We start from the raw sequence: 22,947 nt of genomic DNA on the forward strand, positions 1-22,947 counted from the left end.
CACCAAGTAGAAATGGGGTAAAAGACACCTACACCTATAGCCCTGAATGCTCAGAAGACATACTACCTTCTGTACATCATTTTGTGACTTTGCGGGGAAAATCAAACCCAAGCAATGGCACCAATAAAAACTACGTGAAAATAGTGTTCTTTTCACTGTTAGTTTAGTTTGCTGTTACAGGTCATTTAAGATCATCAAAAAAGTTACATATAGTACGTTTAAGGTAATGAGCCACGTACAGACAGCAGACCCAGATTTGAACACATCTGCATCACTTACAGACACACACACACGAACACACTTGCCTCGCTCACTTGCCATTTCTCTGTAAAAAACAAAAATAATAGACAAGAACAAAATCAATGACTGTCTTCTCTGCACAGTGCTAACAACACTCAGTTCTTTGCATCTCTCTGGAGGAACAGAGCCAGTTGCCAAGCAGGGATGTCAATCAGACACTCAGATTGGCCATGCTTTATAAACAAACAGCCTTTCACTGATTACACAGACGGTAAGACAGCCAAACAGTCAATCAGTCAGTCAGTCCCGGGAGCCTCTTAATTAGTAACTGTTGATTTACTCAGTCTGCATGTTGGTCGGTTGGTTGGTAAGTTAGGAGCTGACTGACTGAACCACCTACACCATGCAGCCAGTCAGTCATTTAGATAGTAGTTTAGGCAGTTAGGTTGCTGTTGAAGCATTCAATTGCTCAGTGTCTATCTATCAAACCACTGAAGACAGTCATTGATTTATTGTATTAGGCGAGTTACTGATGTAATTTGGAGAAAAGTCATCTGATAACTAAGATGGATATTCATTTGTTTTTAAGCGTGTTTTAAATGGGTTTAATAGAGCAAGTGGCAAATATACTGTATAGTGCTACTAATTTTGCCACAAACATTTTTTATCAACTTTTGGATCTTTTTACTTTCTATCAGACTGAAACATCACAACATCTATTGGCTGCATGGCAATGTCATTTTAACATTCATGGTGCCCATTTGATAAATACTAAGGACTTTAGCAATCCCAGACTTTTCATCTAGTGTAACCAGCTTATGCATTAAAGTATCTGTACATCTATAATTTGGATTGGCACAAATTTGTGTTAAGAATATTATTGGAGGATTAAAAAGCAATGTTCAAACTACTGAAAAAAACTTAAAAGTCATATAGAATTCAAAAACAAAATGCAAAAATTTTGCCCAGTTGTGGCCTGTTAAGGGGCAATAAATATCAACGGTTTCAAAACATCCATGTCATTTGTATCAACATTTGTATCATATTTCTTTTGGGACATATTTTGCAAACGTGAGGTTGTCTTACTCTGGGTGAGCAGCAAAATATATTCCTTTTAAAATTTACCCCTAAAAACTATTCCTTTAACAAAAACGTAACATACCTGTACACACAAACTGAAGACCAAATGAACCCATGTCAGAAAGATTGAGCAGCTAACATATGTAATAAATATGATAATAAAGATGATAATAACAATTCCAATAACTGAATAACCTCAGTCGTCACTTGGCGAGTCCCTTTGTCCCAATTTGTGAATCAATGACATATTACACAGCTGGCGGTCAGTGGAGTGTATCAGCATGGATAAGATGTTTAGCTGGATGCTGATGGAGTGTTATATAGCTTTGAGAGAGTGAGAGACAGAGAGAGGACGGAGGGGAGCGACATGAGAGAGAACAGCTAATCTTTATGTGGCCTGTGCCTTCACGGGTTGGTTGCCTTGGAGATGATGGATGTGAAGGAAAGGTGGGATGGAAGGAAGGAAAGAGAGAGTGCGACATAAAGAGATGGAAATATGTGAGCTAGCATGTGTGTGTGTTTTTGTGGGCAGTATGCATGGGTATATAATACTCACAACACAGGCGTATGTCAATGTTTATTTTCCAATGCGTAGCACTAGAATGGTATGGAATTAAAAAAACAAAAAGAACATGTTTCAAGTAATCTAAACAAAAATAGTTATCAAATAAAGAAAAGAAAATAAATCAGTGTATGCTAGTATTCTATAAAGCACATATTATTTTACAATATACAAAACTCTGTGTGTGTGTGTGTGTGTGTGTGTGTGTGTGTGTGTGTGTGTGTTTGCATGTGGGACCAGATTGCTGCTGAATAGAGTGGCTCTATTATCAGATAAAGGTTAGCAGGCAGGCCAAGGCTCACAGTGGGGCTTACCACCTGCAAGTCCCGATAGCCACACACATACATAAACACAAAAAATATTTCCCTCTCTATTTTACAATCATAAAATCTCTTCTTTCTCTCCCACAGCAGTGATTGACAGATCATCATCTCCCCTTTATTCTTCCTTCCATACATACTGCCATGCCCTCATCCCTGACAAACCCTCTCCTCTTCTCTTTATTCATCCCCTCTACATTCCTTCCATCATTCCTACTGTATCTTTATATTACAGTTTTCTATTAAACCTTCTTCACTGACAGGCACTCTTAAGCCTCTTTCTCCCCTACTTTCCTCCCTTTCATCAGTCTCCATCCATTCCCCCATTGACAGGAATCTTCTTTTCGTCTTTTATACCTGCTACAAAGACTCATCCCTCGTTTTTCTCACCCCTCTTTTTAACTGGAAATGGCAAAAGTCCTCCCCCTATCAGTCAACTTCTTCAACTGGACAAACTGAACAGGTTTGAATGAAGATGTCTTGAGTTTTTGTTGATGGGATTTGCTGTGCCAGGAAGGCTGGGAAATAGCAGAGTGTTATAGTTGGCCATTACTAAAGCCATTCACTTCTTTTTATGTGGAATGGATGACTAAACATTTTGTCAGGACTGTATGTTGTCTGAACGGTGCTTAAGATGCTGCTGCCACTACATTTAAAAAAGGATGGCTCCCAGCAAAAACGTGGGTGAATTAATTTGTGGTCAAAAGCGGCTGGTTTTGAAAATATCAGTTGAAATGTTTTGAAGAAAGAATCTGCATAAATACAGACAAACATAGACTGAGCTGCAACACAAACACACACACACACACACACACACAAACACACACACACAAAAATGTATTAATCAATTGATTATTTCTTTTATTCAACCGTTTGTTAAAACATTGTGGGGAAATTGTAAAAGATTGGCTCAACACAAGTTTTTCCAGAGCCAAAGGTGAGCCCAGAGAGGTGATTTTATGTCGATCAACAAATCGATTAATCGAGTAAATGCATTCCTTAACCAAAGCCTTATTTTACCCTTCTTCTTCAACACCAGACGAACACCAGACAAAATGTCCCTGCAGCGTAACATGCAAAGTGGATAAACGTGCAAGAACACGAACTTTGAAACCAGAAGCATAGTTGTTAATCTCATTTGCTGATGCCAAGCACATAAATGACCAGCTGTATTTACATCCTGACCTGAAATGTCTAATCACTGCTGAGGACAGTTTCTAATTGCTCTGTACAAACACAGGTTTTACTTCACCTCATAGGTTGTTCCAAATGTGAGTATAATCCTCGAGGCCTTCATAGACAACAACTCTTTTGTGTTTTAATGCTTCTGTAACCTAGCCACAGATTCTGTACTGTTCAGTTTATTGGCAACTAGTTGTCTAATTAGAAAAGGAAGTGGGGCTACAAAGTGATGGTGACATATTTTTATAATGAAAATAATTTAACAAAGGTGCCAGTGGGCAACATGTTAACCTTAGCGCCCAGCAAGAGTATTTTGTCTGTTTTTTGAAAGTTTGTTCAAAAAGAATGGAGAGTAATAGATTGTTTTTTGGCCCTGTGCCAAACTTACACCGAACAAGTGTGACTCCTCATCCTGGGTATGAACAGAACTGTGACTTTAGTGTACCATTAAACCCCTAATTGTAATGGATTAGACTGCAATATATTGACAAGCGTTTCTATTTTTCTCTAGTTCATTTGCATATTATCAGCCCCCAACTAGGTTCATCAACATCCCAAGTATATTTTTCACCTGTTGAAAAATGGAGCCAATTTCAAATTGTAATTGCACTTTTTAAATACTATAATTAAGGATAAAGAGAGTTCTGATTACCTTTTTTTTTAAAATAGCACCATACACCCAAGTACAAATTTACCCGTTCCACATACTGTTTTGTTTCAGCAATGCTCTACTGTAGTTCTGTCTCAGCAGAACTAGAGTGGCACTTAAACAAGCATCTCAGAGGCCGGCACACACCAGACAAATACTGTGTTCATGAGACCAACGGGTTCAAGTGGGTTAAGTATGTGGAATACAGTTGTAAGTGTTGCTACAGTGCCATTGGCCCCTGGTAATATTTTTAAATGGCACAGCAGTAGCATTCTGCAAACGGCTGGCATAGGAGCCTCTGAGTATAGTATTGGGGTTGGCGATGGTGGGGGGAGGGGTTGGTTTGTTCTTGAATGTGTCTTTGAGGACAGCTGTGTTTTGTTTCACTGAGAAGGAGGTTGAAAGAGAGAATAGATGATGAGAGGTAAAGGGGGGGGACTCGCAAAGTCTCTCATGGGCAAACACACACTGAATATAAAAACGTTTTACAACAATTGCCATATGATGACAATATATAAGATAACGTCATACCAAAAAGAGACAAAACCCACAAAGCTTCATGTAAACGCAGGGCCTTGGTGAACTGACATTTACCCTGCATCCCTACACACACACACACACACACACACACACACACACACACACACACACACACACACACACACACACACGACAATGGCCCAACCAGAGACACTGACAGGAGAGGGACGGGGGGGGGGATAGGAGAGAGAGAAGGTGAAAGGCCATATCCTGAAGCAACTATCTTTAATAGATGGCAGAGGGCAGAATGTGTGAAAAATGTGTGGATGAAGACTCATAAAACATAAAAGAACGTTTGAGTGACATACAAGGAATGCTGTGCCACTGAAGATAGTGAGTTGGGTGGACTTCAGGCAGGAGACATAAAAAGGGAGATAGATATTATAGTGGAGTTCAATTCAAGACACTGGCAGAGAAGACAGATAAGCAGCCCACTGGTTTTATTGGAAGATTGATTGACAAATAGACTGGCTGACAAAGAGGAACAGATACAGTAGAGCCTATATAAATAAACTCTTTGAAAGTCATACAAGTCAGATCCTAGCCAAGACAGTATGGGCCTGTTGCTGTTATTCACGTACACAAAGTGTAGCTTTGCTTACATAAATTTATGATGCAGTACACAGAAAGTACCAGAAGACTATGAGGCAGATTGTGTTTGATAGGCATCAAGCTTCATGTGCAGAAAGAGACAAAAGAGAGAAGGATAACTACATTCAAGAAAAGCATGAACCATTAGTATCAAATTCTGAGAAAAGATTCATTTTGGGGGAAAAAATACATTATTATCCTTTTATTCACAGGAAACAATGCATCTGCTTTAGAGATTTCTTTAAAAAAGCACAAAGTGATAACAAAAGAACAGAGCTTTTAGGCGTCGGGAAGGTTTTCAGCAGGGATGTTGCTATCACACAAATTGGGAAAATTAATGAAGCCATTTACGTACACTAGCTATATTATCTGCCCATGAGGAGACAGTTTATTTTGCCAGTAAGTTAAAAATAAAAAGCTTTTTTCCAGAGTGCATCTCAATTACATGTTGGTGTATTAAAATGATAAAAGGGCATGTATGTCGGCCCAGTATTAATGAGTTCAAAAAGTTTTGTTACTAAATGACACATCCAACAGTAGTGACAAACTGAAATTATCTTTAGACATTTGGTTGTTATGTTGTTGTTGACAACACAATCACTTGTTTTTCAATTACATTCTAAATGCAACAGAACAACATTTGTGGATTTTGCTATGGGAAGTTTCACATTGCCACTTGCAGTACATGATGAGCTCATGTCAGGTGAATGTACAAACACACTTTCTGTTCCACTTTTGAGACAAAAACATAGGCACCTCGTTCAGAGAAAGGTAAAACCTCTATTATTAACAGTCTCACCCTTAAAGAAACAATTTTCTCCAGGGTCCATAAAAGACCATATTTCATAATGAAATATGAGCTAGTGTGCTCTCTCATGACTAAATCTGCAGTGCATATTGCTCCCTGTTGACCCTTTACTACCTGCAGCCATACTGAAACTTCCTTGTAAAATTCTCATCAAAATGCTCTGCTCTGCCAAGCTGATGGCTTTGTCAGATCCATTTATAGACAGGCAGCCTGGACAGCTGGGTGCGTGTCCACAGGGGTCTAGGTACTGCCCACTCATTTCTTCTCATTTTTGTTGACTGATCGGGAGTCTTAGATGCAGCGCTTAGTCTTTGGACATTAGTAATATTAGTATTTACATTTCAACCCAACATCAGTAAATATTTCCATAAAATCTAATAAAAATCAAAAGCTCTAAAAGGCGACTTTTTATTAATAGAAGTCTTGAAAAGCTATTTTTAACCATATTATTATAACATAACTATTTTGATGAATGTCTTTTAGATGTAGGCATGACACATGCAGGGTCAGCACTGGAATCACATTTTGGGGGGAGTGGGGGACAATCCTGTTTTGAAGATTTACGACTGCACGATCTGTTCCACGCTCATAGTTGTAGCAGTTGCCCATTAGTTAACGTTAGTTTAGCTAACATCTAATTCAGTAACCGCTAGCTGAGACAGCATGTAATAACTTTAAAAGACCCTCAAAACAAAACCTGAAATTAACGGTTAAAATATATAACAGCTGTTACATCAGTTCTACTTTACTTGTGCTCATTTAAAATACAATCAATCAATACGCGTGTTCATAGTTATTCCTGTAAAGTCTTAATTTAGCTGTAGCTTGCTTTTCTGTGTTTAGTGTGAGTTAACATTATTTTAGACTGAATCAGCTGAACGGTTAACGAGATTAGCTGTTAGCTAAACTAACGTTAGCTTCCCAATGGAGGATGACGACAGGCTGCGACAACTACGACATGAAGCGTGGAGCAGATCATGCAGTGCCATGAATCCTTGTAAAACCGGATTATCATCTGCGCATGCGCAAAATGTTTTTTGCGAGAGTCTGATGGGACCAGGCTACCACTGGCCCCTCTTCAGACAAAATTGAGACAACTGCTCCAAACTCAGCTATGCTATGGGTTACAACTTAAGCCCCATTTTGGTAACCAATATTTGTTTACATTATGTCAAATTGACAGAATTAAAAGTATCCCAAATTAACTACCAGCAGCCCCTGACAGCAGTATACTGCTGGATGTATAGGCAAATATCAATGAATAACTTTGATGTGCTGAACAAAACCTAAAAAAAGAAGATTATTCTCAGTCAAGCTCCGGAGTTATAGTTGGCACTTTTTTTCTGATTTCTAAGTTTATTTGTCCAGAAAGTGTAAGTCACACTGAAAAATATGTGCATTATGTCTGCGTTCTGATTTGACTCTGATTACAGCAAATTGCTGTAATCTGCTAAGGGTTTTAAAGTACCTTAATTGCTTAAATGAACTGCTATCCATGTTGATAAGTGAACCAAAGTACCACAGTTATCTTTCCATTGTATTTAGAACACCGGCATGCATCTGTCCCTTTCACCACACAGTCTCCTTCCCTCACTTTTTTCCTTCTGCAGCCCCTAACAGTCGGTGGGTCTGGGGTAAAGCTGTATGACTGTGCAAGCAATCGAACATGGGAGGAATAGTAACTGACATGTTGGCCAAACTTACGTCACACCTAACGGGGCTCCATGGGTAGCAGTGCAGCTCCAAACTAAAGCACTGGCTAATATGACCAAGTGTGCAGTGGACAGTGAAAGAGGCTTTAATATAGGAAAAGGAATAAATGGAAGATGGAAACTGGCCGAGAAGAGATGGATCAACTGTGTGAACAGCATGAAAGATCCAAGGATGAGCAGATACTAGATAATACAGATAAAGAGAGAATAAACGATGCAAGGGATAAAATACAGGATGTAGACAGTTCAAAAGGACACTAAATGTGAGGTCCTTTACCTCCCTTTACAGGTTTATATCTTTAATTATGGAACTATATTATATGCCTTTTGAGCTTGTGATAGGGTACTCTTCAGAAGTCTTAAAGGTCAACCTTGAAATCCAACCATCTTCAAAAGAGTACTGCAGGTCACTCTTGAAGATTTCATCTCTGTTAGATTATCCCAGTAAAAAAAGATATCAGCGATAATGTCTTTTGGATCAAGATTGTTTATTCCAAAGTAACACAGCAACCATGCAGACTTTTAAAAAGGCACAAACTCTGAGAATTATAAGAACTTTGGGGGGGGGGGGGGGGGTTTAACAGCATATTCAGGTTGGATATTCCAAATAAGCCTTTTTTCCAAATATAGCATTTGACCAAAAAGACATGGGATATTCCCGTATTATTTAGGTTTTAGAAGTATTCTTTGGACACGTATTCAGAACATTTGGAATCCGCGTCTCAATCGGGGTATTTACCGCAGTTTGCTGCCCCTTGCCTGTTTACGGCTTATGGTCAGCTCTGTGCGTTGCTAAGGTTGCTGTACACAAACCAACCCGCCTACAGTTTGCAAGCCTGCAGACTCAATAAGAAGGAGCAACACATCTACCTTTAAACATTATCAAGGACTTGGATATCAACAGGTTTTTGGATATGCACACATCGCTACAACAACCTTTTAAAGAAGCTGGTTGAAGGAATGAAAGAGGGATGCTGTGTTCACACGGTCCAACAAGTCCGCCAGAGCTGGTAAACTTTGAAAAAAAAAATCATATTTTGCACAGCTACATGTAAACGGGAATATTAGTGGAATATTTACTATAGTACTATATATATTTATATCAGCCATGTAAACAGCTTAGTTGGAATATTATCTTTTTTTGGAATAAGGGCAAAAACCAGGATATTATGTGCATGTAAACATAGTCATTGTAAGGTGTAAGCCTGCTCTGGTTTTCAGCCCACAACACTTGAACTCACAAGTGAGTGATGGGTGTAGTGTTGATACGTTCGATACAGCTTGGAGCTTTATTTCTTATTTATTTGCCCTTTTACTCTCTTTCTGTCTCTTCTGTGTTTTCTCTGACTCTTATTCACACTCACAATGTCAAGGGCATGCCTGATTGAATCTGTATTAAACAAGTGCCTCAAAAAGATTGTAAAACAACTTGCCTTTACTCTGTACTTTACTCTGACACAATTTGAATTTATTTGATACATGCTCACAAAAAATAGAAAAAATAGTGACCCACGTACAAATACATATAGACAGTTTTCTTTTTCCCAAAGAGCACCATCCCACTGGCAAATGGATCTTTTGAACCAGTTTACAAAGACGATTCCTTTTATTGTGAGACTTTGCCTTGCTCTTATCGACCGTTTAAACTGCCAAATTCACCAATTGTTGTTTTGTGCCTTTTATCTACTTCGGAGCCGTATCAGTGCATTCTGTCACAATAATAATGTGCAAATTGCCCCATTCATTATTGTTTTTTTGATGGAGAAATTGGGTAAAATAAGCACTTTGTAGATAAGCATAGGGTCTGAGCACTATTTGCAAAAGTATCAGCACAAAGCAGAATGCATTTCAAAGAGCTGAATGCCAAAACTGATTTTAATACACTAATAACGGTGTAATCTTCCTATCAGAAAGTTCCAAAACACGGACGCCTGGCGACTTCTAAATTTGCATGTCTCATTAATTTAGCTTCCAATCAAAAGTTTCAAAGTAACCCTACATGCAGATTACAATTCTCAGAAGTTAACTGATTTGGTGTAAGGACTGAAAGTGTTAATTGTCCCTTCACCGTTTTGTTCTACTGTCTGTGTGACTTTCAAGCTACTTACAGGTCTCACTAATTGCCTGTTATTTTTCTGTCTTCTTTAAAAAAAAATCTGGAAGCTAATTAATCAAATCTATCTTTAAAGGAAAGGGAGTTCTTCCAAGTACTCTGGCCAAGTGTGTTACTCAAATAGAAAGAGCAAGGAGAGTTGCGGTAAAAACAATGGGAGTGGGACATTGATTGAAAGTAGAGACGTGTGGAGTTACCAGTCACACCCAAACATTCACACATATTACAGCAGCATACACCCACACGCAAAAGAAATCTAAAAAAAACAAAACAAATGTCTTCATTCTCTCACACTCACCCACAACCACGTACTGTTTGTAACCCTTGCTTACTGTACCTTTTTGGCTTGCTGGACACAGGTCATGTACTGTCTGGCCAGGCTGGAGCAGTGCAGGGTCTGCTGGGGATTTTCTCTGTAGCACTGGAGCACTTTTGCCTGCAGCTCACTGCACACAGACACAGTCTGTCGAGGTCTACACAAAAACAGAGAGCAGAGAGAAGGGTCAATAATCATGTTGTGCATTTTTTACAGTTCATTAGAATGTCTATTCTAACTTAGTCTCTCCTGTTTGAAACCTAAAACAGGAGTTTGTCATGTACCAGGTGTTACAGCCAGAAGTGCTGCATCAATTACTCAATATATACAAAATCATCAAAAAAACATCCTGATTATGAAATAGTATTATCAACTGTTTATTTATTGTCAGATATTGAGCACTACTGATTCTCTTGCTTTGTGGAGAAGAAAACATTTTCCAGAAAAAAACAAAACAAATTTTCAATTATTTTTAATGTTTAATCTCCTTATTCAAATATAACTTGTTAGATTAACGCTGTGACATGTTTTTTGTAACTTAGAGTGAAAAATGCTACCTTTTCACTAGGGTTTGACAAGATACTCAGCTCACGAGACAAGACGAGACACAAGATTGGGTTTTACGAGAACGAGATTAACACTATTTTAAAGAAAACTTAAATGATGATAAATTACTTTTATTCAATTGAAAGTCACAGAATGAAAACTGAGCAATGTGAAAGGTTTGGCCACAAACTCAAATGTCTTCTTTCCTGTTTAACGTACCTTCAGACCTATTTACTGTGGCATCCCTCTCTCCTCCTAAACCCGTCTCTACAACCTTTCAATCAAAAAAGTATTCACTTCTTATACTGCACTTTAACCATTAGTTTTGTAATTGTATCCTATTCTAGTTTTTTAGTATCTCATTTTAGCCTGTTTTATTTTGATGATGGTTTTTAATTGCTCTTTATTGTTTTATGTAAAGCACTTTAAATGGCCTTGTTCCGTAAAGTTGCTATAGAAATAAAGTTGCCTTGCCCTGCCCTGTCCTCAGGTCATCTGGGACCGGTCTGCTTTCTGTCCCCAGAGACAAAACTAAACAGGGGGAAGCAGCGTTCAGTTTCTATGCTCTTCATATCTGGAACAAACTCCCAGAAAACTGCAGATCCGCTGCTACTCTCAGTTCTTTTAAATCAAGGCTGAAGACCTTTCTTTTTGATGTTGCCTTTCTCTAAATGGTTGTTCATTTCTTTAATGATAATTTATTATAGTGCACTGTAACTTTTATTCTTGTGTTTTATCTGTTTTTATTTAACTGTTTCTTCTGTGTTTTATCTGTTTATTTTTTAACTGTTTAACTGTTTTTGTGTAAACCACTTTGAATTGCTCTGTTACTGAAATGTGCTATACAAATAAAGCTGCCTTGCTTTGCCTTGCAACCTCAGCCAGTCTGTCATCAGGGCATACAGAAGACGGTGGTGCCTGTCTGTATAGGATGTGTAACATTAACTGCACGACGATCTTACCATTATATTTTATTACGGCAAACCCTGGCTGTGTGAAGTTTTGAAAAGTGTATCCACACTTGTGTCCGCTTTACTAGCATTGCTAGTGTCTCACAGTGACTTGAACAAACTACAGAGGCAAAGTAACTCTCGCTCCATCTGCATTGCACCTCCTGAGTGTGTGTGTGTGTGTGTGTGTGTGTGTGTGTCAGAGATGAGCCCCGGTCTCTGTGAGAGATGGTGAGAGAACAGAGAAGCTTGCTCTTGCGCGCTCTCAGATACCAACATGTACCGCAAACAGGTACTCGGTAGTATCAACGTAATTCTGCACTTGTGTATTGATGTCTCGAGACAACTTTTAACCTTGGCAAGAAATACCGTAATATCACGACATCTCGTAACCTAAAATAAAACAGGAGGGTGGCATGACATCTTTAACAGGTTAAATCTTTTCTAAATAATGTTAGCTTTAAAGCTAGCTTATCACATAACTGTATTGGAAAAGGCCTCTCCAAGATATGAAGAGAACCTGCTTTCTTTTACAACTAATATTATCAGAATTGATGAGAATGATGAAAGTGGGATTCGGCCACAAACTTTCATCATTATCATCAATTATGATAACATTTTACTGACAAATTTCAAGCTAGGATCAGACGTGGCCTTACTAGAAAAGCGCAACAAGGCGTAGCAGAACCAGTGACATGATAGGAAAGGTTATAAACAGCACTGAAACTGAGATGGAGGTTGTTCAAAGCACTGTAAAGTTGTAAAATATGTCAGCAGCACTAATGATTTCTGTTTTGTGTCATTAAATCTTATGAGGAGCAAAAAGAAAGTAAAATCACTTGATATTGTTTATGGTTTGTTTTAGTTTCAGTTGGAGAAGCTAAGATAGTTTCAAAGGCTTCAATGTGCAGCCTGTGAAGAGAGATGAATTATGCATTGACAAAGCAGCTTACGAGTCAAAGTCAAACTTTCCCTTTTCGTTTTATCTCCCTCACACCTACAGTACATGTGTGTAGACAAAAGCACACGCACACACACAACACACACACACACACACACACACACAAACACACACACACAGGCATTGAATGCTAATCCTACATGAGGGTAATCCTTGAGTGCTCTGCTGCTTGCAGTAATTTACCTGCTGTTGTGACAGAGCTCGTAACCGGAAGGAATGGGATATGGATATGTACACGCATGTACACATGCACACAGAGACAACTTATTATTCACGGCACTGCATCCTTTACAACCTCTCATATGCACACTCAGTACAGTAGAACAATAGAACAAAAACAGAATATATTTTGGAATGTAAAAACACAGAATAGAATAGAACAAAAAAGAATATGTTGACAAAACAATATTACCTTTAAGTCCACAAAGTAGTGGATGTAGTAAATCATAACGCCTAGTCTTTTTTAAGACATTGTGTTTCATTAGCTGATATCGATAAGAGCTTATTTTTTTTGAGAAAAAATGTGCACACACTCCAACACGTGCCTGACGGTCAGCATGTGGAATGGGCGCTCAGTTATGTACCGGTTGAATTGTGACAGGTCGAGGATGGGCGCAGCCCGCCTGTCTTCTTTGGTGTGAGAAAATAGCGGGAGTAAAAGCCCTCGTTCTCCTCCCCTTGAGGGATGTTGGTAATAGCTCTGTTCGTCAAAAGCTCCTCTAGCTCTGACGACATGGCGTCTGACTCCGTTTGTGATGACAGAGTTGTTTGTTCCTAGAGCGGCCGCGCGCATGTCTGTGTTGTTCACAGAAATGGCGAAAAGGAAGTGCAGAGCCCATTCCGCCGCTTAACACGACAAGAGACCGTGTCTTCCAGCCCATGGTAGGGCATTGTCAAAGGCCCGCCACCGCCGCTGTGATGGGCGGGGGGCAACCACCGGCTTATTGTTTCCCTCATCTCGCCAGCATAGCCGAGGGGAGATTGGTGCTCAGGCGGCGCTGTTCATGATGGGTAGGCACTCGTACCCATTGTCCGTACCCCTGCTGAGGAGCAGAGGTCGAAGCATGAGAAGATGCCGCTGCAGAAGAGGCTGTGGGGCGCTTCCTATTATGACAGTGCTCATGGCGGATGCTAGCAAAGCTATATGGCTCTGTGCCGCGAGGCCCTGGGCCGCACACTGATGTGAATGGTCAGTGACCTGAGCACGTACCTGATCCAGAGGGGGGGAGAGAGGCGTGGGTTTCCGGTGGCCAAAACCAATAGCCCTCAGAACCAGGGTGGACGCCAGACTCTGCTCCAGGTGGGGAGCGAAAGGAGGCCTGCCTCCATGTCACCTTGAACCCAAGTGAACGGGACGTAGCAAGAGACGGGAGCCTTCAGTTTTCCAGGCTGGGAAAGAGCTTCCACCACGAACGGCCATGGCCAGAGTGGGGCCTGTGAGTCAGAGCGTAGCTAAACATCCCCGATCAAAAGGCCGCAAGCGGGGGCTAGAAGCTGTGACGGGAGCGCTATGCCTCTCTGATCTTCCGGCTTTTTTATAATCCCTGGCAAATCCAAGAAGAGGGCTTTAGCGGTGGAGGATGGAGCCACTTGAGGAAGAGGGTCGTCAAAGCGGTGCCTCTGGCCGTTCTGGCGATGGGGAGAGCCGTAGAGAGAGGGCATTGATACCCATTTCGGGGTCCAGTCCTCCCAGGGGGAAGAAGGGACAGCCGGTTACATAGGCCAAGGGAACTGAGCCATCGGATTAGTGCCCATTAAAAAAAAACTCCTCCAGCGGGTCCAGGATGTTGAGGGATTCCCATCTGTCTGCCCAGCTGCCATCCCCACTAGCCTGAAAAACCAGAAAAGCGTCTGCCCGCTGGTTAAGCTCTTTAGATGGCAGGCGGGCGCAGAACTGGCAGGAGGCGTTGCGGGTGAGAACCAGGCCGGCGTGAGTGGCACCGAGGAAGATCTCACCGCAGGGATGGAGGTCCGGCTGAACGATGTAGCCTGTCCGGCAGGAGAGACAGATGCGAACACCGCTGTAAGTCGAAATTGTCTTCATACTGTTAACTTGAAGAAAAAAATGGGAGCTCAGCAACAGGTCCACACTGTATATATACACAGTATCAACGGACGTAGTTGAAGCCTGTGCTGGACGCAAGGGCGGGAAAGAAAATCTTCACGACTATGCATGCGAAGCATATACAAAATGGAACCTAAAGTTTTCAATTTTTTAATGAACGTCACAATGTTATCCCAGAGTTAGGGGTGTGACGAGACGCTTACTCCACGAGACGAGACACATCACGAGATTGGGTTCACGAGAACAAGACGAGACGAGATTTTTTTTTTTTAATTTAAGAAATCCTCGATGAAATATATGAATGGAAAATAGTTTTTTTATTCAACTGAAAAATCACAAATTGCAAAACAATTTAGGTGCATTTTGAAATCAACTATTATTGATGAATGTTATTTAACTTTTTTTTGTACTATTTTAATGACTTATATGCAGTAAAGGACTTGCAAACACTGCAAAATGTTTTGTATAAACTCTACCAACTGGCTTCTGCCCTGTATAATTTCACACGAGATATCTAACTCCTTTCCACAAACCGAACATAAAAAAATAAACAGTATAAATAAAATAAATGTGTAAATAAGAGAAAAATCTTCAATAGTAATTTCACGCTCCATTACGCTGACATCACATCGCCTCACGAGACAACTTTTCACCTCGACGAGAAATCTCGTCACGGTTTAATCTCGCGACATCTTGTAAAACGAGATCTCGTCACACCCTTACCCAGAGTTATTTTTCAGTCTATATACGCACTGTACTGTACAAAAAAAAATAAAAAAAGACAGCGAGAAAAAAAAAAAAAAAAAGAAGTAGTGTTCATTTGAAAAGGAGACACATGGCTTCCTTACACATGATGGCACATGCCTATTTATTTTGTGAAGCTGACCACCTGACATTCCCACACACACACACACACATTACATGACATGCCATTTAGCTGGCGCTTTTATCCAGAGCAACTTACAATTGCTATATAAGTCAGAGGCTGCACGCCTCTGGAACAACTAGGGGTTAAGTTAAGGGGGTAAATGTCTTGCTCAGGGAAACATTGGTTGATGTAGCGCAGTAGGAATCAAACCCAGATCTCCCACACCAAAGGCTTTTGTCCCACCCATCAAGACACACAGAGAGAGAGAGAGAGAGAGAGAGAGAGACAGAGAGAGACAGAGACAGAGAGAACAGTCCTCCAGCCATCCCTCAAGATAATTACAGAATCATGCATCCTTCACATATAAATGAGCTCACTAGTCCCTGCCTTCACTGAGCAATACACACAATAAATTGTGTGTGTGTTTGAATTGCATGTGTGTGCATGAGATAAACTGTGTATGGAAGACTTCTCTGCACAGGTCTGTGTATTGTGTAGTCTGAGTGTGTTTGTCTGCGTGTTCTTGCATGTGCAGTGGAGGGTAGAGCGACAGGATTAAATAAATCACTGACTGAGAGAATATTCATGAAAACAGAAGTGAATGCAACCTGAGAGAGAGTGAGAGAAAGTGAGAGAGAGAAACCTACTCAGAAAGTGACAGTGACGTATTTAATGACAAATAACCCTTGCAACTTGCATAGACAAACAGTAACCCATAGCAACCAACACATGGCAATTTCCACCGGTTACAGAACTGCTGCGGATCTGTTCCGGAAAGGCAGCGTAGTCACTAGGTTTCCATTAAAGTCAATGTATGTATTTCCACCAACTGCAGAACGGCTGCGTTCCGACTCTGTCCCAGCTTTGGTGATGCGCAGCTCTCCGGAGCAGATACATAGAGCTTATATTTTTGCCGGATACCGGAGAGCTCCGCAGCAATTTAGCAAAAGGATAGGAAGTCGAGCACAGAAACAAAATAAAAAATCCGGTTAATTTTCAAAATAATATAGACCGTGGTCACGGTGTATAATATTTCCCTGCACTACACCGTGAAAACAGAGTTGTTTCCCTCTACATCTCTGGATGGAAACAAACTGTTGTTGGTTTTGTGGTTTTATTTTACATGAATTTGAAGATCTTGTGGGTCCTTGTGACTTCAGCTGTCAGTCATGGCCGCAGCGGTTCTGCAACAAATCCGTACCTGGTGGGTATTGACGCATGGTGACGCACGGAGCAAACACGCAGTGGAGCCGAGCCTTAGTTGTTCTGCAACCAGTGGAAATTAGGAGTTAAGCCACTGACAAGGTGCTATCAGGGTGTATATCGTTCACTATCCAATGTCAATGAGAGCAAACAGAGTTTCAATCATGTTAGAGCAAGCCAGATGCTCATCTGAGGGGTTGGCTTGAGCTACTATTAAATACTTAATAGCCTAAAGATACAGGATTCAAATTAAAAGGGATATTATGATATTGAAAAGAAAGGATTGCGAAGGTCAGCTTTTGAAATCAAATAATTTGTATTGATTGTTGAAAGCATGGTTTTTCTGGTGGTCAGTTTAAAATCAGTTACCAAAAATTTCAGTTACATGATTTAAATGACTGATGTGTGGCTTAGCACTCCGACAGCTGGTGGGCCTTCTGATTTACTCCCTTAGAGTGGGAGATAACAGCAACAATTGTCCAAAGGTATTAATCTAAGGTTAAGTATAAAAAAACAAAAACTTTACTCAATTCAACAAGAGAAACTTTCTGATAGCAAGAGTGTTTTAATAAAGGAATCTGAAGCAGAAAATTGCCTCTGCTAATCTGCACCAACTGTCTCCTTTGACTGAAATTAAAGGTGAGCTCTTATTAGAAAAACATTAGACGCCCCAGCTAGTTTGATAGCTAACTTTTTCAGGGAGAAGAAGCAAAACAAAACTCCAATTGCTTTCTGTCTGTGACGTTTTGCATAAATACGTGCAGAGTTGGGGGTGAAAGATTAGGCTCAAATTGTATTGTATTTCATTATTTTTTGTCTCACCTTGGCAGCATGTGGTTTTCATGAAGAGAGCTCAAGTTCTGCGCTGCTGCAAAGCGTGACATTAGGGAATAAAGCAAAGCAAAAAAAGAAAAAATTGTAGTGTAGCATTTTATCGTTCTCTTTGTGTCTAAGTGTGGTGGTGGTGGTGGTAGTGGTGTGTGTGCGTGCGTGTGTGTATGCGTGTGCACGGTTGTTAATGTATGATGACAAGGATTCCCGTTACTTTAAAGCAGCAGCCCTGGCATTGTACTTTTGGTTTTTAATATTACGCTGAGTGGAGGGGGAGAAAATAAAGGATCAAAGATGTCATAGCTGGGATGAGATCAAAAGGAATGACAGAGCATGCCTCCTGTATTATTAGAGGCTTTTTAAAGTTTTTAGGATACTACCACAAGGAAAACATTCACTACATTATATTTTAACTGGCAGAAAGCATACTTTCAGAATTACAAAAAATGTGCATTATAAATCTAGCCTGTGAAGGTATGTCTAAGTCAGAAGTCATGATCATTTTGGTAGACATCATAATCACCTATTCTACCTTTGCTAAGTGAAGCAGCTCACTTGAATCTTAAGCTCATTACATGACAACACAACAAAAACCTTACTAAATTTAATCTTGAAATTACCAAAACACTTCTAGAGTATATGTCTCAAACGGGAAGAGCAATCAAAAACTACTACAAGCCATGGACTGAAGACAGACAGAACTCCGCCCGTCTCTTCATACGCTGGCAGCTGAAGTGCTGAAGGGAGATGGGAATGTAAGAGAACAATTCGCACTCTGTTAGCCTGGCTGACTGATCCCCAACAAACTCACTTTGTGGGAATATAGGGAGAGAGAGATAGGAGGGGATAAGGAGTGTTTCATTAAAACAGGTGACATGCGGGAACAAGATAAGGCGCACAAGTGTACGTGTGTTTGTGTGTGACATCTCATCACTGATAACTTTTCAATCAGAAGACCTTGCGGTTGGACGACTCACTCGAGTTGTGGGTGATGTGGGGTGAGACGTGGTCTCTGGAGCGTTTCGTTGCTATCCCCTTCCATTGCTGGCCTTTTAATCATCAACTATTCCATTCCAGTTTTATGTCAGTTAATTCGTTTTCTTTAAACTTCCCTTTTCATTTGAAGAAAACACTGTAGCTTTTTAAATCCACAGGTAACCCATTATACAAGATAACTTTGAAGAGAACTATTGTTACAAGAATGCATGAACTGTACGACACAAAAAAGCTATGGAAGTGAGGCAGTTGGCAGATGGGGCTTTTATTGCACTTACTGGAGACCACTGGACATGGTCGTCACAAGCAGGTGCACATTGTAAGCTGGCCCATGTTGCAAAAAGGTTCTTGGCTACACCTGCCCCAACAGTGCCATGTAAGAGACTGTTCTTAACATACTGCAGAAGAAGAGGTCATTTCTATAACCTGGAGATGTCAACAAGCTAGTCTGCCCGAGCAACTGCTTGAAAGAAGAGTAGACTGTATGATTGGTTAGCAGGAGGCATGTGGCAAAGATGCACACTGTTTGAAGTAATAATCTTTAACCAAGAATGTAGAGACGGTTCCCTCTGTCTCTTCACATACATTATGGCATTCGATTTCTAAAATAGGCTTATTGTTGCATGTTACTATGCAATCAAATTAATGGTTCAGCTAACAAAACCTTGGAATCAGTTTCTTTAAACCAGTTTGTCATGCATTTACGCTGTACATTTACAAGTAAATGGTGTATGGTGAAGGGTATGTGATGATGTGGGGTGATTTTAATTCCAAAGGCCAAGGGAACTTTGTCAGGATGCATAGTATCCTGGATCCATGAAATGACTGGCTTTTAAAAATAAAAACGTGCCTGCCTTTATGGGAATTTTACATAGGGGTGTATATTTTGCCCCCTTCTATTTTAAGGAAGAACATTTATGTATTTACAATACATTATGCATTCACAAAGACAATTGGTGTCCTTAAAAGGTTGGATTTTCACAAATATTTTTGAATTAAGGCATATAGATCAATTTTAAAATATTTTTAATTAACTTTAGCAACACACACACACACACACACACACACACATACACTAGAGTCTGTCAAAGAGAGGTACACAGAGGCAGCCTCCTGTCTCAATGGTAAATCTTTATTGGACCACAGTGCAGATAAGTCTTGTCTCCTGGTCTCCAGTAATGACTAGCAGTCTACTACCACAGAGATCCTTACAGTTAGCTACGTGTCTGTTTCACTAATTGGACACGCTACCCACATACACACAAGAATAGACACAAATGAAATAAAGTAGATATAACAAACCCACATGCAAGAAGACTTTTAACCACAAACTGTCAGCAGTTACTTCATGGTGAATACTCACGAAGACATGCACCTGAGGTTCATTTGGGTTCTGTCTTTGCTAACACTTTGAGGGTAACACAGCTTTTTAAGAGGATTAATGGATTTTTAGATCTTAAAGTAAGCTAAGCTGCAATGTTGTGGGTCCCTTAGGTGAGGTATTTTTGAGGAATATGGGGAGTCTGACACCCCAAGGCAAGGCTAATGGATGAACTTCCCTAAAATGCCCCATCTAGTTGGGAAAGGCAAACAGAAAATGGCACTAGATAACATTTTACTACTATTTTCCCACACGAGGATGGTGTTTAAGAAAGTGTGACCTGTCCAATGTAGGAGAGGCAATAACCCTTGAGGCTTCCATCTCGTTTCCCTGCAATCAACAAAGTGCCCTCAGCAGTGAGAGGCAGCTTTTAGCTTAAACTTTTGCACTTAAACTATCTGGGTTCTGGAATCACAGCTAGGATGTATCAGCCAAAATGGAACTACTGTAACCTTCAATAAACAACTGGAAATTACTAAAAGGGATTTGTAATTATGGTGTCCATTATAACTAATTGAGAGCACTGTACCTGATTTCCAACTCTCCAAATAGAGTTACTTCCTCCACAAGTTAACCATGGTTGCTTTAATCCCATTTCAATCCCTAGTGCTGGTAAACAGTCTATCAAGAGAGCCACACCTTCATAGTCCAGTCCTATGAATGTCATGAATTAATTTTCACTACGCAGGGATCAACCTGTGTTGACTGGCTTGGTTTGAATTGCACCAAAAGGATTGAACACAAGGTCAGCTAACCCTGGTCTAACGCTGGTCCAACCCTGGTCATGGGTGTGAAAGGGGTATTACACATCAGACTGCATCACATTGGTCAATACCAGTCAGTAACAACTGCTTCCTCTGCTTTTCCTCATGGTTAAGCTGTTTACCATAATTATTCCAAGAAAGAAAAGCAATCAGTCAACATCTTCCATCAGTACTGAATACTCAAATCACCTTCTCCACCACTGAATAATGTGATATGACTGAGTCTGATCTGCAAGAACATCTCTTCTATTTCTCTCCCTAAAAAGTATGTCTTGCATTTCTTTTTGCCGTGATTAACTCTTATATTATCTCTCCATAGATACACTCCTCATTAGGTGCCTATCATTTTGCTAGTGTCATTTAGGCATATTGGCCCTCATTTATCAACCTAACATAGAAACCAGCGCAGATATGAGCGCAGAAATCCTCCTACAACAGGCTTCACGTGGGATTCATGAAACGTTCGTATCAGACCAATCAGAGCATAAGAATGGTTGTACATTGAACAATGCAGTCGCTGGAAACGATCGTAATGTAAATATCACACACCCAATATATTCTTGGTTTTGAGGCTACGCCCTACTATTTAACACCAGACCAGACGTAATCCGGCTAAGAAGAGGCACTTTCCAGAGGCGGAGATTGAAACCTTGACATCTCAGTTTAATTTGCAGCAATGTGTGCCCTATTTGGCAGCCTAAAAACTGGTATTAGGCTATAGGAAGAATGCGGAATAGAAAGAAACCATTGATGCGGTCAACAGTGTTGCTGTATTAAATCAGACTCCAGCTGAAGTTCATTCAATTTATACATTCTTGACAAATGTACTCCTTATAGTAATATACAGGCTTTTATTGACTCCTTATAGTAATATACAGGCATTTATTGCAATATCTTAGGCCTTACGTTCAGTATATTTAAATAAACACAAGGTAGCAGAGTTTATGCATTTTTTTTTCACTAGTCAGAGCCTGGCAACAGCTGTGAGGGAGAGAGCGTGTCCTCCACCCCCCCACCGTATCTGCCATAAGTAATCAACTGATGACTTTTCCTCTTAAACTAATTATATGCTGCACTGCAAGTCCACGCTGACTCTAAAACTTGCGTGCACAAGTCAGACCAGACGTGAGATTTTTTTGCAGCCTATGCTCACGTTCAAATTGATAAATGCCGAGCTTTGCGTAGGAATCGGCTTACGGCCATCCTACGGCTGTGTTAGGTTGTACGGACATTTCGTAAATGAGGACCATTGTATGCCTTATGCCTTATGTGTTAGCCTGAACATCTTTCTATGTGCAAAGGTGAAGGTCAGGTGTAAAAGTGCAACCAATACAAATACAACCATCAACTATCCCGAGGATATACCCACAAAAAACATGAAGACAGCAGAAGTAAGAAGTTCCACATAAAAGGCTCTGATGACAATAAGTAAAGTCAGACAAAGTTACAACTAGGCAGAGAAATACCAAGCATGAGTGAGATAGAAAAACTATTTTAGAATTAGGAAAAAGAGACAATAAGAGAGGGACCCATATGTAAAATTGGAGCCAGAGACATATTGTAGCTACATAACGTGTTGGACTGTGCTACATCCCCCCAAACTCACCCTCCCTTCATCATTGGGTAAATAGAATAATTACTGGGTGGTCAGTGTAGTGTGAAATGACAGCGTGACCACGGCACAATGAAATGCTGCCCAAATGCTGACAGAACATGACGAGTAAGTAGCTGCCTGAATACAAAGTGTGGCTGTATGTGTGGGAGAGATAGTAAAGGAAAAAAGGGGTGAGATTCTGTGTGCACGTAAGTGTGTGTGCGCACATTTGAAACACATTGTGCAAGGACAAAATGCTCTTCTTTTGGAGAACTCTTGCAAAATTGATCTTCTTACCTCTTCCATGCAGCTATGGATGTAATCATTTGGACAACATTTTGGGCTTGAATTGTATGCTGTGAAATTTAATGCACCAGGTGCCAGAAGATGGCAGTGTCATGGATAAGGTCACTACCCATCATACAGTGCAAAGCAAGCAAAAACGCATCTACTTTTTTCTCTTGCTGTTTCCAGGAAAGCACTAGACTGCTTTTGTACTACACTTCACTTCTGACTTAATAACATTCTGACATTTACTTCTTGTACAGCTATGTTTTATATTTTTCTTTTGTATGACAATTTAAATAATAGAGAGAGGGATGCCATGCGACTAAAGTCCTTGGACAGAAGGTTGCTTTTTTTCAAGGCACAGCACCTTAACTCACAAAGCCTAAT

At 40.3% G+C, this 22,947-nt stretch overlaps 1 protein-coding gene across 3 annotated transcripts in view; it reads right to left on the reverse strand.

Moving 5' to 3' along the window:
• LOC117943232 (MICOS complex subunit mic25a-like) overlaps positions 1–22,947 on the reverse strand; it is a 58,596-nt gene that overhangs the window by 4,780 nt on the left and 30,869 nt on the right. For 2 of the 3 annotated variants that reach the window (XM_034869226.1, XM_034869224.1), the window contains one exon: positions 10,135–10,270. In XM_034869226.1, the coding sequence (XP_034725117.1) occupies positions 10,135–10,270 (136 nt within the window). Of the gene's footprint in view, positions 1–10,109; positions 10,271–22,947 lie in introns of all 3 variants that reach the window. The other variant, XM_034869225.1, reaches the window with a different exon arrangement.

Source organism: Etheostoma cragini, chromosome 4 (genome assembly GCF_013103735.1).
Source record: "Etheostoma cragini isolate CJK2018 chromosome 4, CSU_Ecrag_1.0, whole genome shotgun sequence".
NCBI lineage: Eukaryota > Metazoa > Chordata > Actinopteri > Perciformes > Percidae > Etheostoma > Etheostoma cragini.